Source organism: Crotalus tigris, unplaced genomic scaffold, assembly GCF_016545835.1.
Source record: "Crotalus tigris isolate CLP2741 ecotype Arizona unplaced genomic scaffold, ASM1654583v1 scf7180000018806.1695572, whole genome shotgun sequence".
In the NCBI taxonomy this organism is placed as follows: domain Eukaryota; kingdom Metazoa; phylum Chordata; class Lepidosauria; order Squamata; family Viperidae; genus Crotalus; species Crotalus tigris.
Genome location: NW_024097205.1, coordinates 880,277 through 897,550, shown reverse-complemented (window position 1 = coordinate 897,550; position 17,274 = coordinate 880,277). Strand labels below are relative to the sequence as shown.

Here is a 17,274-nt window from a genome sequence, read left to right as displayed (position 1 = left end):
TGCATGGTAGCTTGCGGAAAGAAGATCTGGCACTAGCATGAGCTATCTCAGATATGTTGTCCAGGCCTTTCAGCAGTAGGAGAAAAATAGTTGGTGAGTGGTTCAAGGCAGATGCGGGGGGGGGGGGGCAGAAGCCAGGGCAATCACACTGTCCCCTCAGGCTTGTACACCTTGAAGAACATCCCACAACGTTTCTCAATGGCAGCAGTAGTGCTAGGGGTGGAGTTGAGGCCTGGGGCAGTGACAACTGGCTGAGGCTACTTATGGCCGTGGGTCTCAGCATTATAGCCCCAGCATTATAGCCAAGTGCTGCAGGGCACAGAGCCTAGGTCACAAAGGAGATAGGTGGGTGTGGGGAATTGGGCAACATTTCTCAGTGGCAGCAGTGAGGCTAGGGCTGAAGTCACAGCCTGGGAGCAGAGGTAAGTGGCGGAGACTGCTGAAGGCTCCAGGCCTCTGCATCAGTGTTGCTGCCACCAAGTGCTGCACTTCATTTCTGAACTTGTGCACTGCCTTCACTGGGCCTCCCAGGGCCTCCCCCACCCACCTGGGTAATTCATTGCTCCTTGGGACTGTATCTGCTTAACACCCCACGAGTTCACTTAACAGCCACAACTAGGATTGTAGTAGTTGAGGAAACTGGTCAAGTGACATCTTGCTTAACAATCACTTCACTGAGCTATTGAGATTGCAGTCCCAGTCATTATCATATGTTGAGGGCTACCTGTAATATAGGATATAATAAAAAATTATAAAAATATATCTTAGAAATATTGCAATATTATAATTTTGTGGCTATTTTTCACTATCCTCATTTTCTAACTTCTTTATTGGTATTAAAATATGTTAAAAACTGGTCTGCAACTTTAGTAATTTCTTATAAGCCCAAATGAAAGATTCTGTCCAGAAACAGTTTAGCGGAGCTCTGTATGCTCATCAGAGCATATTCTACAGTAGTTCTCCCCCATCCCTGAGGCATGGGTGCCTCCTAGAAACCTACACTGGAAGATTTTGCTATAGCATAGTAAGGAACAAAACTTGGGCGAGCAAAGCTGCAGCAGGATGGTAAAACTATGCAAGCTATCACTGGGTCCAGTATTTCACTTTTTAATAAATGTTGTGAAGTGGCCTTAAATTGTGAATAATTGGAAATTAATGGGTCTATTTTTATGCTTTTGTAATTGTAGATTATGTATTTTTTGAATATTTCTGATGACCCTGTATTGGGATATAATCCTCCAGCCTCCATTACAACATTTCACGTCCATCTCTGGAGTTGTGCTCTGAATTACAAGTAAGTTAAATAAGAAGAATATTCAGAGTAATGTATTATGGCAATTGTTGTCAGCAGTATCTTAAATCTCTTAAATACTTTGGTCCAAACTTTCAGGAATAACAACACTGATGGGTTATTGTTTTTTTTTTTGGCAGGCCTTTATTTTTACCAACTAGATGTCTTCTTACTGTTGAAACATTTAGCATCTCAAGTAGCATGGCACTGGATAAATCATCTTCTACTCTCAGGTAACGTTTAAAAGACCAACAGCCTCATTTTCACCTTCATATTTATTTTAGGTGTTATGAAAATATAAAACCATACATGAGGATGAAGATGAAGATGAATTTTTAATGAAAGCTAATGTTTCAATTTTTCTTAAATAATAAAAATCCATTGTAAACCTACAATAGTTAATACTTATAGAATCACCCCTTTTTTTGGCCATAGTGACTTTTGTTTTTAAAAACATGAATTTGGAATTGACATAGAAAAGAAATAGGACAAAACATGCAGTATGCATATCTTCTTGTTTTAAAATATTTGTAAGATTTTCAACAATTTAAACTTAAAAAGGTTTTTTTCCCCTTCATGTTGTCCTCTTGGTTTCTGCCTACAGGAGTATAATTCATTTTTTCCTTTACCATAATGCATACTTAAAGTTAATTCTTGTTGTAGTTTCTCATTTTTTCCTGTCAGCCAAAGACTTTATTTGGTTCTATGTAGTTTTTGTGATCTTCCCAGTTGCAACTCAATGAACAGTGCATGTCAATTTTGTTTTCACTGATGGAAATCTATTCCTACTTGTAGTTAAACTGCCTTATCAGAACAAAATCAATAACAATGCAAAGTTAAGAAGATGATTACATTTGTATTCTTTAATTAAGTGGTTAAATGCATCATTTATTTATATACCAAATACACAATTTAGGGTTTTTTGGCTGTAGGATAATCTTGGATGAGGCTGCTTTGCATTTATCTGACAAAAATAATGCTACTGTGAATCTCCAAAAAGGTAAGTGTATTTCACATTTGAAAAGAACCCAGAGAATCAAACATAACCAGTTAGGATATTGAAAACTTATAATATTAAGCATATAGGATTAGTTAATAAAATGTCAGTTGGACATGATTATCTAAGATGGCATGAATATTCTGGATGTCAGCATTTCTTCTCTAGTTTTCTTGAGTATATTAAGACTCTATAGCAGGAGTCCCCAATCCCCGGGCCGTGGACTGGTACCGGGCCGCAACATGCCAGCAACTGGTCCACACAAAAAAGCAAAGTCCCATCTGTGAAATGCAGGTAGCATGCAAAACCACGCCTCCTCTGGTCCATGGAAAAACATTTCTCCACGGAATCGGTCCCTGATGCCCAGAAGGTTGGGGACTTCTGCTGTATAGCCATTGTCTAATCTTAAAGGACATCTGCGGTGGCAAATAATCTATCTACCTGAAGACAGAAACACAAATAGTGGCACACTTGGGATCTAAAACTCATGAAAGTCTAAAAATGAGCAGGACTAACTCAGATTTAAGGATACTCTTTTATTCAGTCCTTCATTTGCATATTTTCATCTACAATAACAGGCCACTGAAATTTCCTAATCTCAAAGATCTGTTCCTTCTTTATCTTTTTATCCTTGCATATACACATTCAATTATTTCCCTTACTTCCTTATTTTCTTTCTGTTCTTACTTTCCTATCCAATTTGCCCAGTTTCCTTCTGGCGATTTACAAACTTGGATCCATGTATGTATCCATTCACCTTCCCTTCTGCTCTCTATTCTTCCATGCTGAATCAGGAAGAAAATGTTCATTGTTTCCCAGCCTAGCAGGAAAAGAATCATAGCAAGGATGAAGAGTATTTGATAGTGAGAAAAAAGAACAAGGAGTGTGAGGGGATAGTGGCGTGGACACTCACTGTTGGATGCAGTAATGGCCATGTATGTATATGCGGATTGAATTCATTCCCAGTCAGACATGAAGTTCACGCCTTAAAGATGAGTGCAGTGTCTCTTGATTTATCTGCTTATTTTCTCTAAATTAGAATGGGTTTGAATATCAATTGTAATACTATCTTGTATCAAGTGGGAAGTGTACAAGAAGCAGGTGGCTTGGACACATACTGTAAAGCTAAATGGTCATGAAATAGGAGGAAGTTATGTTTACAGTATAATGTCAATTTAAGTGACCCCCAGTTAACAGTCATTGGATGCAACTGAGCAAACTACTATTTAGGATTCACCCTGGAAATAAAGAAATCTGTTGTTACTGAAGTATATTTGGCAGTTTACTTCATAAATTGGTACAAATCACATTAAACATGTATTGTATAATAGAAGAAATGACAATAGTACAAAATGGTACATTGTTAGGGTTTTACTATACATTAGTTTGGAAACTGAATTAAAAATGTGTGAAGACTTAAGTAGTTTTTTTAAAAAAACAAAAAACAAAGAAGCCGTATTAAAGCAGTTTAATAAATAGATATTTTTATTCTTTTTTTTTTCCAGATTATGTTCAAGTTATGGATATGGGACTGTTGGAACTGACCATAAGGACAGTGAAACCTCAATCTGGTGAAGAGAGGGTAAGTTAAAACATAAAAACAAAATTATTTATTTACAACTTTGACAAAATAAGGCTAATTTTGAACATACATAAAATATATATAAAAACTTATATATCATTAGGGGACTTATTTACAAATAAAGAGGGATTTATTTACAAAGAAAAATGAAAATCAGTTAGTAGGACTAGAATTGTATTTGATTCCTTAACATACTCTTTTTTTAGTTTATCCTGTGTTTTTTTATTTTTATAAAACGTGATGAATATATCTTAATACTCCTTCCTCCTTCTGTTTTTACCCAACAATAATGACTTTGTGAGGTGAATTGGACAGAGAGCAACTGACCCAAGCTGGCTTTCATGCTTACTGTTCCTTACTTTCTAGCCTGGTGCCTTAACCCCTAGACCAGTGATGGCGAACCTTTTAAACACTGAGTGCCCCAAAACCTGCCCACTAATGCCCCAATCCTGCCCTGCCCAGCCGCAGGGCCACCTACCACCTCCGCGGCCTGCCACAGCAGATCACCCAGGCGGCCCTGCAGCACCATGTTGGCCACGCCCTCCACCCGCACTCCTCAGCATCATATGCACGCGACAGTGTGCAAGGGCGGAGTCTTGTCCCTGCTGCCCAGCTGCCATGTCCTTGGCTGCGCTGCTCCGCATGGGCCACACCTGGGGTGACTCTCCTCTGGGGGGGCTGCTGGTGAGGAGGGGGCCACAGGGAGAGGCGGGGCTGGGGCAATGGCACGCGTGCCCACAGACAGGGCTCTGATCTAGGGCAGTGGTTCGCCACCACTACCCTAGATCAAATTGGGGGTTTTCTAAGCATATATGTTTTATTTGTTGTTAAATATGAGTGTGTGTAGTTTTCATAGGGATCAAAAATGATCTTGTTTTACTTTCTGTTGCCAGAGCAATCCATATTTTGAACTACATTGTTCTAGTGATGTTATCCACATTCGAACATGCTCAGATTCATGTGCTGCATTGATGAATCTCATACAATATATTGCAAGTTATGGTGATTTGAATCCTCCTGCTAAAATGGAATGTACTTCTGGATTGACCAAACAGAATGTGAAGGTATGAATATATATTTCTCTTAATCCTTCCCCCCTCCCCCCCTCCCGGAATCGTGTAATTTTCATTGTTTAGTTACGTCCATCTTGATACAAATTATTATTTATGTATTATCTTTTTTTGAAGGGGAAGAAATATTTTTACTTTTCATCTTAATTTACTAAGACAATGATTGTCAGATGTAGAAGAATACATTGACATCAACTTTTAATTCTAGAAAGAAAATTGCTACCAGATTTTTTTTAAAAGCCAGGCACACTTTTTTTTAGAAAAAAATAAAACTCCCAGTTAAATTTTTTCTGTTTCTATCTTCTTATTTTATTATTATAGTCATACATAATCTTTTTACAGAACAGTCAGTAAAATAACGATTTGAATAGATCACAGCTGGCTGGCTATACATAATAAATGAAGACATTGACCCATTTTTGCCTAGGGGCTGCTGTATACTTTCAATTTGACAGAGAAACTTATCAACAAATCAAAGATGCACTTATGGGATCACTGCTCATGATCATCATTAAATAACTTAACAGATTAACTTTCACTATCAGGGCATTTGTCAAAGCAAAGCTTTCATATGATGCTGGTTTAGACTAGATTTCCATTCTTAGTTGTACCACGCAGGAAGTATTCTCTGATAACATTAAGCAACTTCTATCATACAATAAAGAGTCTGGTTTTTATAGCAGATTTGTAATTTTTATGTCATATTTTACCCCAGGGTCACTCTCTTTACAATTTTACATACACAATGTTTTTATGTTATATCCATGGCTCTTTATGCTGATGAAAACATGAGATAATGAGTAAATAAGTGAGAACAGTCAAACTTTAAAATCAGCAAGAATGTTGTGGCATCTTAAAGTACATCACATTTATTGTGAAATAATCTTTCATCGATGATAGATTGAGATATTGAATAATAGTTCATGAAAACTTAGATTACTATAAATGTGTTAGTCTATTGCAGTGGTTCTTGCTAATGCCGCGACCCCATAATACAGTTCCCCATGTTGTGGTGACCCCCAACCACTTATACATCACCGGGTGCCAGGGGCATGGCCAAAGAAAAGGGGGAAAAAATGGCGGACAGCCTTGTTTGGCGACCTCCGTGAAATGGTCGTTCGACCCCAAATGGGGTCCCGACCCATAGGTTGAGAACCACTGGTCTATTGTAATAAAAACAGTAAAGGATTTGCATTCATAGACTGACTTGCCTCTTTGAAAATAATCAGTGGTTCATTTCATTTACTTAAAAAAAATAATGGTACTCATGTTCTTATTTACATATATTAATGTTTTAAATAAGGCAGCTAAATCAAGTAAAGATGGAGGCATTTGGATACTAGATCACCAAGATTGCTTAAACGACTTTAATCTACTAGGCCCCTTTATAATATATGGAGCAGTAGCCTTAAGATAGGATGTTCAGGAATAACTTCTGAAGAAGTTTGTTGCGTGTCCATTTCAAATTTGGTTCTGTATAATTTTCTTATTTAGGCAGATGTTTCTAGTTGGCCACCTTCCCAAGGGCCAGTTCTTGCTGAAGCCGACCAACAAATCTTACGTGATTTAATGAGTGATGCTATGGAAGAGATTGAAACCCAGCAGGTGATTTCTCCCTCTAACCTACAAGCTAATGGTAAATCTATTTGGACTTTATTTTTAATCAAAAGCTATTTAAGTTTCATATTTATTTTTTGAACATATTGCATTATGCTTATAATTTGTACATCTAATAGTATTAAATGTTTTATTAACATTTTAAGAAGATTAAAAAATAATAGAATTTTATTCTATATTAGGACCAAAGAAATCATTGGAAAAGCTAAGAGTACAAAAGCAAAGGAAGAAAGAAAATAGAAGTAGTTTTTAATTTTCTTTACAACAGTTATAAGTACAATTATAAATTTACGTCTTTTTCTATGGTTAGAACACAACTTTTATTTTTTCTATAATTATTCTTTCTAATCAAAACCATAAATCACAACTCTATTTTTCCATTTCATGCAACAAATCTATAAGGGTTACTAATCAGCCATAAATATAGATACTGATTCTTTCTCTGATCAAAGAAGTCAGTTTGGCGTTTCTTCAAATTCATCATCTACCAACCATTGCTGCATTGTAGGTACCGTGTTTCCCCCAAAATAAGACCCATCCCAAAAATAAGACCTACCTGATTTTTGGGGGGTGGGCCTAATATAAGCCCTACCCCAAAAATAAGCCTGGGGGGGGGCATGACCAGTACAAGTGGCGGCAAGTATGCAGGAGGCGATGGTGTCTGGCAGCAACCACAGCCCACCAGCCCCTTGTTGCAGCGCAGATAAGTCCGAACATGGAGGCAGAAGTAGGAGGGGAAGACAGGCAATCCAGACACGACATGCACTTTTTCCCTGTAGGGAGACTGGAACCTTTGTCTGCTTGTGAATGGGGCACTTAGAAACCGAGCATTTCGCTCTGTCTCCAGTGTCCTATTTGCAAGCAGATGAAGCTTCCAGTCTGTCATTTCTCTGTCCGGGCAAAAAATGTTTGGGCACCTATGAAGTGCTTGGAAATGGAGCACTCTGTTTCCAAATGCCCCATAGGCACCCAAACACTTTTTGCCCAGAGGGAGACTGGAAGTTTGTCTGCTTCCAAATGGGGTGCATGGGAATGGAGCGATTAGCCCTGTTCCCAAGTGCCCCATTTGCAAGCAGACAAAGCTTCCAGTCTCCTTCTGAGCGAAAAGTGTTTGGGTCCCTATGGGGCACTTGATGCAGATCCACCCCCCCCCCGAACTGCCTCACCTCATGGCCGCGGCATGGAGTAGCAGGCCACGTGACCTGCTGTGAGTGGCCGCAGAAGTGGGCTGGCGGCCACACGGACTCCTGCTGGACAGGGCTGTCGGTGCTGTTGCCAAAAGGGGAGGCAGATATTGGGGGAAAAATAAGACATCCCCCCAAAATAAGTCCTATTGCCTCTTTTGGAGGCAAAAAAATAAAAAATAAGACCAGGTCTTATTTTTGAGGAAACACGAAAAATCTTGCTGCAATTATATATAAAAAGAAAGCAACATGTCTTTTTCCAATTGTTTGTCCATTAGTCTCAAAAGAAAACCCTCCAGTTTCAATTGTATATTAGTCTTTATAATCCTCCGAATTAGTGTATCGAATCTAAAACTTTCTGGCTTTTAACATATCCACAAAGATGATAAAATATTCTTTCTTGTTCACATTTCCAATGTAAATTTGAGGTACTTTTAAACATTCTAGACAATTTTTTGGGTGATCTATACCAATGATACATCATTTTATAAAAATTCTCCTTAAAACCATAACATAACGTAAATTTCAGCCACATATTTTCCCATTGTTCCATCTGTATATTATAGCCAAAAAATTAACCCTATTTTATCCTATTTTTTTTCCAAGCCATTCTTAAATGTCTTTACCTAAATTATTTTTAAAAAATTCTTTTAATTTTGTTTTACAGTCCTCCACTATTGCTTCTTTCTCTAACAACATTCCACATGTTTCAACAAAAAACAGTAATGATTGGGCACATTTTAAGAGTTTGGGTGACATGCTAAATAAAGTATGATTAATTTCTGATCTTCTCACAGGCATATTAGTAAAGAATTCCATCAAGATGTAGTCAGTCTACCTTGGTAATTTCTTGATTACATGGAAAAGTTTAAACTTTTTCAACTTTTTCTCTTCTAGGAAGCATGGATGAAAAGAGTCAAACACCAGCACCAACATGTTCAGATCTTTTCCTATTTCCTGATGAAAGTGGGAATCTGTCCCAAGAGCCAAGCCCTGCCTATGCAACATTTACTCCCAACATGATTAATGAAGTTATAGGGGATGCACCTTCTGAAAATGATGACTTTTGTATTCTTTTTGCACCAAAGGCTGTTATTTCTGTAAGAAATTCCTAATGTTATTAAAAAATCAGAAATTTTAAAATGGAAAGTAGATTTTGGGATATGTAGATTGAATTATGGCTATTAAAATATTGTAAAATGACCATCTGGAAAGTCATTAACATTAATGTCAATAATAACAATATATACATTTGAAAAAAGTGGATCATATCACTTTAGAATGTAATAGAGTGATTGAATATAATTTAGTAATGGTATTTATTTGTTAATCCATCCATTTAGAGGGACTTGGCCTAAATTAAAAATTTTCAGACTTTTAGCCAGGGCTTTTGGCTTGCGTTAATAATGACTTCAGTTGCTTTTCGTATATATTAAGTGAGTTTTAAGTATTTTGTTTTGTCATTATTTTTGGTCCATTAGCTGTTTTGTCGATTGTGAACTTAAATTGTCTTGGATTAAGGAAATAAGATGAATTAGTTGATTTGGTTTCATTTTTGTTTTATTTTTTGACTGAATAAAAATAAAACCTAAATCATAGGACAGTGATGGCGAACCTTTTAGAGACCGAGTGCCCAAACTGCAACCCAAAACCCACTTATGCATCGTCGAGTGCCGGGTGGGTGTGGCCCATGGGATGGGCGTGGCTGCAGTGGTAACGGCAGACTGGGTGGGACTAAAAAGTTCAATCAATCAATTCCAACTTTGCAAGATCTTTTTTTTCCCCACAAGAAATTGAAATTGACTGATTGATTGAACTTTTTTTTTTTTTGCACACGGCGGCAGAAGCCTAAAGCGAAAAGATTTTATAAAATCCAGCTGAAGGCCTAGGGGTGACTGTGCGCATGCCCACAGAGAGGGCTCTGAACACCGCCTCTGGCACCCGTGCCATAGGTTCGCCACCACTGTCATAGGAAATACTAATTCCAAATTTTACCTCCCTTTTTACAGAATATTTTTGAGCATACTTGAAATCATATCTGTCTTACTTTTCATCAGTTTGAATAATATAATTCACTGTTTCATTGTACATTAAGATTCTGAATAATTTGTAGTATTACTGTCCTTTTGAAAATATGTATCATAATTTTATAAATTTATATTTTATTTTTCTCAGTTCCAATTTTACATTTGACATTATTTCATTTAAGAAATATATAATTATGTTTATAATGCAAAAGAGGTTTCAAATTATAGAACCATTTTTGGAAGAATGAAAATGAAAAAAAAAATGGAAGAAGAAAAAATACGCATTCAGCTAATAGTCTGTAATTCTTTAGGATAAGGAAGAAGAGCCAGTAGTGAAAACAATGGTTGAAGATGCTATTATAATAAAAGAAAACCATTTTAGTTTACCAGTGAAAAAGGCACATACAAGCAAGACACCTCTGCATTTTCCTGTTCCCCTCATGCGCTATGTTGTGAAAGAAATTTCACTCATTTGGCATCTTTATGGAGGAAAGGATTTTGGGAACATAACACCTACATCTCCAGCTAAAAGTTATATGTAAGTATTTCAGTACCAGTCCCTTGTCTTTTTACACAGGAGCTGAGAATTAATTTAAAGAAACATAAACACCCTCTCAGTCATTTTCTTTTGTAACTGCAGTAGCAATAATGAAAGAGAGGAAGTGATCTACCAGCCATGACCATGAGCTCTCTGAATGCATATGGATGACCATTATAGGTCATGGAGTACTAGACTGGATGTGTAATATAGGCCTGATAATTAGCCTTATATTAAACAGAAACGATTTCTTCTTAAATTGTAATTTGTTAAACAAAACATAATAAATGGCTTAGTTTGGTGTGTGAATCTAGCCAAACTCTTACTTCCTTCATAATTGGAAATGTATTAGTTATGGAAAGAAGGAAATATATTTCTGATGACAAGGTAGTACATTCAGTTTTGTTCACAAAACTCAGATTGTGCACTGAATGAATCTGAGATCTGAATGAGTTGTTGTGAGGTAAACTTCTTATTTAAAGAGAAACATATTTTTTCTCTTATTATCCAGTAGTCCTCAGAGTTCTCCTTCTCACACCCCAACAAGACATGGACGTAGTACTGCCTGTGGAGGAAAAGGAAGGAACCCCGACTTTTTGATAGAAATACAGTTAAGCAAGGTAAAAAGTGGAAATGACATTATTTTGTTTTATTTCTCTAAAACCTTAACCCAGGGCCGCAGGCCGGACACGTCACGAGGAAACCATGCCCATCCCATTGCCGGCAATGGGGAAAAAGTTCCAATACGTCGCAAGTTTGACATGTCTGCTTTAATCCATCAAATTTGCCCTTTTTCCTGTCTCTTGTTTTTTTAAAGGTGAAATTCCAACATGAGGTATATCCCTCAGGTGAACAAGAGTGCGAACTCAGCATATTGGAACAACCTGTATCTCGTCAAATATTTATGGTTCAAGATCTTGAAATCAGAGATCGTTTGGCTACATCTCAAATGAATAAATTTCTTTATCTTTACTGTAGTAAGGAGATGCCTAGAAAAGCGCACTCTAACATGGTAAGAGCTGATAAACATTTGCTGAATATTTTAATGCTGAGAATTACAAAGGAAGATAATATGTTGAATTGTAGGTTACCCAGAGTCATTGATTGAGATAGGCAGCTATAGAAATAAACAAATAAATAAATAGTAACCAAGTGCACTGCAGAAGTATGCATTCTTTATCATCATTTACCGCTTGTCAGTTCAGGACTATTTCAGAACCTTAAAGAGCTAAACATTTGGTGGGTGCAGATTATTTCTTCCCTTTATTTCAGTTTCTTTTGATTTCTGTGGTGGAAATATATAAAGGTGTATTTTTCTCTATATTCATTAAATAATTTTATTTTCCTACTGAGCTTTACTTTTAAGTGTCATGTAAAAAGAAAAGATATTTAACTTTTTTAGACTTGTTTTGGGCATTTAAGACATGTATATCAACTTCTTAAGCTCTTGACTATCCCATTTAGAAAATGTATCAAACATGGCAATAAGCGTCCACCCTCAGATGGATACTTATTTATTTTATTTAGAAGAAAGGCTCCTGATGGATTTTTCAATCTCTATCATCTGCAGAACGTGGAAGCTGATTTTGAAATACTTCTTTTGGAAAATAGGCATATTTATCCAGAATGACTGGTATGCTAAGTTATCCAAATGATTGATAACTCAAGTCCAGTCTGACAATGCTTTAGTCAGAGTTTCCATTCCAATGTTAACCACTTCTTGCAGAATTACCATAACATGCTGACAGAAATCAATGTACAGAACTGCACATGGCTCACTGTATTATACTGCATATACCACGTTGCTCAGTTTGTGTCTAGGTGTTTTATTCTTGGAGTAGACAAGCTTCTGCCTTAATGTATTCTTGGGTATGAAGTGTGCACGTATGTTGTGTTGGCTGAAGATCCTCCTGAGCCACAAGCTCAGAGGGCTTCTTTAATGTGCTTTAGTTCTTTTTCTTTTCCATCTTTGCTGGTAGACGGGCCTTCAGCTCTATGGTGTAGGGTTCTGATAACTCCCATTTTGTGCTCCAGTGGGTGGTGTGAATCAAAATGTAAATACTGATCTGTGTGTATAGGCTTCCTGTAAATTTCAATGTTAAGACTTCTGTCTTCCTTAATGTATACAGCACAATCCAGGAAGGCTAGACACACATTTGCACTACTCAGGTGACCCTGAGGACACAGATAAGCCTCTAGGTAGCACTAACGACTTGACTTGTTAAAAGTATGCAAAATGACCAGCTCTCTGCAAGGAGTATAAATCTTTCCATTCCCCACCATCGAGTCAGAAGTTTTTTGGATGAGAAGCGAAACGTCTTCAAAGAAAAACAAAAAAGTCCAATTGCCTTGTGAAAAAGCATCTTTGGGACCTCTACTGATTATTTATTTATTTAAGCAATTTATATGGGTGCACAAACGATCCTAACTGGTAAAAGGACAACATTAACCAATATATATTTCATTTAACAGTTGACAGTTAAAGCATTGCATGTTCGTCCTGAGTCTGGAAGATCGCCACAAGAATGTTGTTTACGGGTATCTTTAATGCCGCTTCGTCTCAACATTGACCAGGTTAGTTAAGAAGACACCATGTTGGGGAGATGGGTGGACCAGTTGCCACATTTTTTTCTCTTTGAAGAAAAATATTACTCACTTGGTTACCCTAGCTTATTATTATATTGTTTATCTTGCCTTTTTATATATGAGTCAATGCAACAAATATACCTAATGCTCTTGCCTCCCATTTTCCGCAAAACAACCCTGTGAGGTGAGTTGTGCTGAGAGTGACTAGCCCAAATTTACCCAGCTAGTTTTTCATGCTTAAAGCAAGCCTAGAACTCACAGTCTCCTGGATTCTAGGCCAGCATATTACCCATTATATCAAACCAGCTCTTTGTATTTGATACTCTTTCATTGATTTTAAAAGTATTGTAAATGTCTCTTTACTGTATGAATATTTTTTAAAAATACTGTGGAGAAATTAAAACTTGTTTTGAAACTTAGGCAGCATGAGTCATGTGAGATATTGAGAATTGCATTGACTCCATCTTTTGTAGGATATAGATATTTTTCATTTAGCCAAACAAAGTATAAGCAGTTATATATTGTGTGTGTTTGTGTGTGTGTGTGACATATACAAATACATGTATGTTTATGTAATTCAAATACGTAAGATTGTAAGATAAACTTCATTGTTAATAATATAGCACTTTGGTTTATATTCCAAAATTCCATCTGACAAATGATTAGTATTTAATATACTAATTAGTATTATTACTAATAAATAATTAGTAATAGTACTAATGCTATTAATATTATGTATTACTATGAGCAAGGTAATAATTTCTTTTTCTTAGTATACTGCTTTCTATTTTCTAGGATGCCTTGTTTTTCTTGAAGGATTTTTTCACTAGCCTATCAACAGAAGTAGAAGTCCTAATGACTCCAGATCCTGAGGGTAAATACTCTGATGTAAAATCATATTATATATCATATATATTTAATATAAATTATATGAATTATATAAATATATAATTAATTTGAAAACAGCTATGTAGAAATAATGACTATTTGATTGCTTTGGATTTTAATATCAGTTATTTTATTTGCAGTTAAAAAGCCTCCTGGTCCTGAAGTAACATGTATTTTGCCCAGGCATCAGAGTGGTTTCAAAGAACCAAATCCAGTCATTTCTTTTTCATTACATAAGCCATCAAGTCAGAATGGAAGTATTGATTCTGTGGATATGCTCAATGGGGATGACCATAATCTCTCACAGGAAGAGGCATCATTCAGTGATCAGCCAATATTTTTCAGGTACACATTGGACATCTGTGAATACCTTATGTCCTTTCAGGAAACCTTTTTTTTTCTTTTTTTCTTTTCTTTTTTTTTGCTGAAAACCTTTATTTGTTTTCTGAATTTTGGCTGTTTGCAAATAGGAGGGACATTATCCAGTCAGTGGTTGCTTACCCCTACTCTAAAATGTCTGTCTTTTCTCATGTTACTTTTTCAAGAGCTCCGTTTTGGCACTCTGGCCTGTAAAATCAACTGACTTCTTTCAGATGCTTGTAATCATGAATGTTCTATGTATAGTTATACTAAATATAATCACAGCTAAATATTTTCCTTCAGTAGACAGGACAGTTTGATTCACACATTTCTTCAGTTGGTTATAATGTTTTGTATTAGATTATATACTTATGGTTCCTAAAATACAGTGTGGACTTCATTAATTAAATATGGATGGTTATTAAAGGAGATAAAAATAATGACTACAAGTACATGGGGAAAATGTGAAAATCTAAAAGGAAACTCCAAAACAAATACTAAAAAAAAAACCCCAAAATTAACAGTGTTATAAAAGTCCACACATTTACTCTTTCTACACCTTCAACTTACAAAGAAAAAGTACCAATTTGTGTACCAGCAGCTGAATCTGATAATTAGATATAAAATGAGTACCATATGAAAATCAGAGTGGATGTATTCTTACAGAAGGAAAACTGTTTCTCAATACTGTGGCTTAAGTCAAAACTAGTGCTTAGAATGGGAATTAAAAAGATTGGTAACCAAGGTTTATGCCCTAATCTGGATTTTTCTGTAATTTATTGTAACAAGGTTATTTTTTAAAGAAAGAACTTACTTAGATAATTTTTTTCATTTTTATCAAAGTGTATTGTAATATGAAATAAAAATGAAAACAAAGATCAGAAAAGAAAGAAAAATGAGAGGAGGAGGAATATATGCAAGGGTATACTATAGAAAGAAAAAAAAATCAGTGACTTCTGACTTTTTTCAGTGCATTAGAGTACTTCTTGCTTTACATTTCTAGTAGATACAAGCCACTTCTGGAACAGTTAATCTAATCATCTAAAGCTCAGATTACTTAGATAATAATAAATGCTGGAGAAAGGCCCCGTGTTAAAAAAAGCCACTTAATTCTCCCAAAGCAGTGCTGATTTTAAAAGCACCCACAGATTAAGATCATGATACTTGTGAATATTATCTTTATCATGCACTCTCATTTTTCCCCTGAACTTTTTTCTGTGCATCATCTTACCACTTCTCTTTCCTTTCAGAGAGTTTCGATTTACATCAGAAGTCCCAATACGTCTTGATTATCATGGTAAACATGTGTCTATGGATCAGGTTTGTTAAATCTTAACACTGTCAGATAAAATTTCTTCCATCCATTAATCATGTGGGTTCATATCTGCCTGTTTTAGTAATACCAAACAATTTTTCAGATCTTAATATAATACAAAGATGAATTAGAATAATTCCACGCCGAGTTAGAAATTTAATACCGCACAAAGAATTTAACCAGCCATTTTTGAAAACTTCTGATTTTAAAGAACGAACCACCTGTTTTTCTAAAAGATTCCTGTTTTTCACTAGGATATTTGCTCTTTTTTCTAGCCTGAAATAAATAATGAGACCCTTTAAAATCAATTGCTTTCCCCCCCCCCAGTTTATTCATTAGCTTTTTAGACTACTAATCTTATGACACACAGCCATTTTGCAGAAAAGAAAGCATCTATGCTGGGATAATATAATATGAAATGTAAATATACCAATTCCTATAACATTATTCTACTTAGTTTTTAAAAAGCTTATGGAAGAAGCTTTATTTTGAGCAGCTTCCAGAAAGCCAATATAGTTGAAGCAAGCCTACCCTCCTTAAAGAGTGATTGTTCCCTAGAAGAATAATACATATGGAATTTGGGAGCAATATCTGAAAAGTAATCACCCATAAGACAGGTACTATATTAAAAAAACCAAGCTGGGCTTATTTTAGATTGCCATTATAGGTAGTCCTCAGATTACAACCACTCATTCAGCCATTGTTCAGAGTTACAATAGTGCTGAATGAGGGGGACTGGTCTATAAAGTTACAACTGTTACATCATCCCACAGTCATGTAATAACCACAAGCAAATCAAAGGGCAAGCCAGAAGGAGGTTGAACATCACTGCTGCTATCTTTTTTTTTTTATTGCCTGTTCACAGGATCCATGCACCTGCCCACATCTCTTACAATTAACTATTAAATGAAAATAGGCATAATATATGAATGAAGGATTTCTATCAGTTTATGTTGAATTTATAGATGAATTGACATATTTAATTTTCAGGGTACATTGGCTGGTATTCTGATTGGTCTCGCTCAATTAAATTGCTCCGAATTAAAACTGAAGAGACTTTGTTATCGACACGGGTAAGCTTACTTAATGATCATGTTTATTTGAATAGTTAATCTCTATCAACAAAACATACAAAGCAGTTTAATTCCTTTCAATTTTCAGATGTCAGTAGTTTGTGTTTGTGTATTAATAATACTATTTATTATAGGTTGCTGGGTGTTGATAAGCTGTTTTCGTATGCCTTATCTGAATGGCTTAATGACATCAGAAAGAACCAACTACCAGGTATTCTTGGAGGTGTTGGGCCAATTCATTCATTAATTCAACTAGGTAAGTCTGTGAAATATTCTTGACATTTTTTTCAAAATTATTATTATTTGTATTATTAAGAGCATTTAAGTTTAAATACATATATGTGAATGAAGAAATACTTGAAAATACTTGGCCATATTGGTTATTTGTAATGTTCTCTCTTTGATTCAGTTCAGGGCCTGAAAGATTTGGTGTGGTTACCAATAGAGCAATACCGAAAAGATGGCCGTATTGTGAGGGGCTTCCAGAGAGGAGCAGCTTCTTTTGGTACATCTACCGCAATGGCAGCATTAGAACTGACAAACAGAATGGTTCAGACCATACAGGTATACTTTCCATTTATTCTTGGTGACAGTCAAAGACTATTTTTTGCTTAATTTTGAAGCACATAAAATATTAGAACATACATAAACATACAAGGCTTCAACTGATCAATAAACTAAGGTGTCTGTCACCTACTTAATTTGGATAAGGGAAGTTCTGGCCTATAACAAAGAATAACTTCAAG

At 35.9% G+C, this 17,274-nt stretch overlaps 1 protein-coding gene across 2 annotated transcripts in view; it reads left to right on the top strand.

The window, feature by feature from the left end:
• Nucleotides 1–17,274, top strand: part of ATG2B (autophagy related 2B) — a 53,942-nt gene that overhangs the window by 33,706 nt on the left and 2,962 nt on the right. For both annotated transcript variants that reach the window (XM_039356191.1, XM_039356192.1), the window contains 17 exons: nucleotides 1,188–1,294; nucleotides 1,432–1,524; nucleotides 2,224–2,291; nucleotides 3,794–3,870; nucleotides 4,764–4,934; nucleotides 6,435–6,576; nucleotides 8,639–8,841; nucleotides 10,080–10,306; nucleotides 10,818–10,926; nucleotides 11,124–11,318; nucleotides 12,779–12,880; nucleotides 13,688–13,766; nucleotides 13,921–14,125; nucleotides 15,391–15,460; nucleotides 16,446–16,528; nucleotides 16,663–16,784; nucleotides 16,938–17,092. In XM_039356191.1, the coding sequence (XP_039212125.1) occupies nucleotides 1,188–1,294; nucleotides 1,432–1,524; nucleotides 2,224–2,291; nucleotides 3,794–3,870; nucleotides 4,764–4,934; nucleotides 6,435–6,576; nucleotides 8,639–8,841; nucleotides 10,080–10,306; nucleotides 10,818–10,926; nucleotides 11,124–11,318; nucleotides 12,779–12,880; nucleotides 13,688–13,766; nucleotides 13,921–14,125; nucleotides 15,391–15,460; nucleotides 16,446–16,528; nucleotides 16,663–16,784; nucleotides 16,938–17,092 (2,208 nt within the window). The remainder of the gene's footprint in view (nucleotides 1–1,187; nucleotides 1,295–1,431; nucleotides 1,525–2,223; nucleotides 2,292–3,793; nucleotides 3,871–4,763; nucleotides 4,935–6,434; nucleotides 6,577–8,638; nucleotides 8,842–10,079; nucleotides 10,307–10,817; nucleotides 10,927–11,123; nucleotides 11,319–12,778; nucleotides 12,881–13,687; nucleotides 13,767–13,920; nucleotides 14,126–15,390; nucleotides 15,461–16,445; nucleotides 16,529–16,662; nucleotides 16,785–16,937; nucleotides 17,093–17,274) is intronic.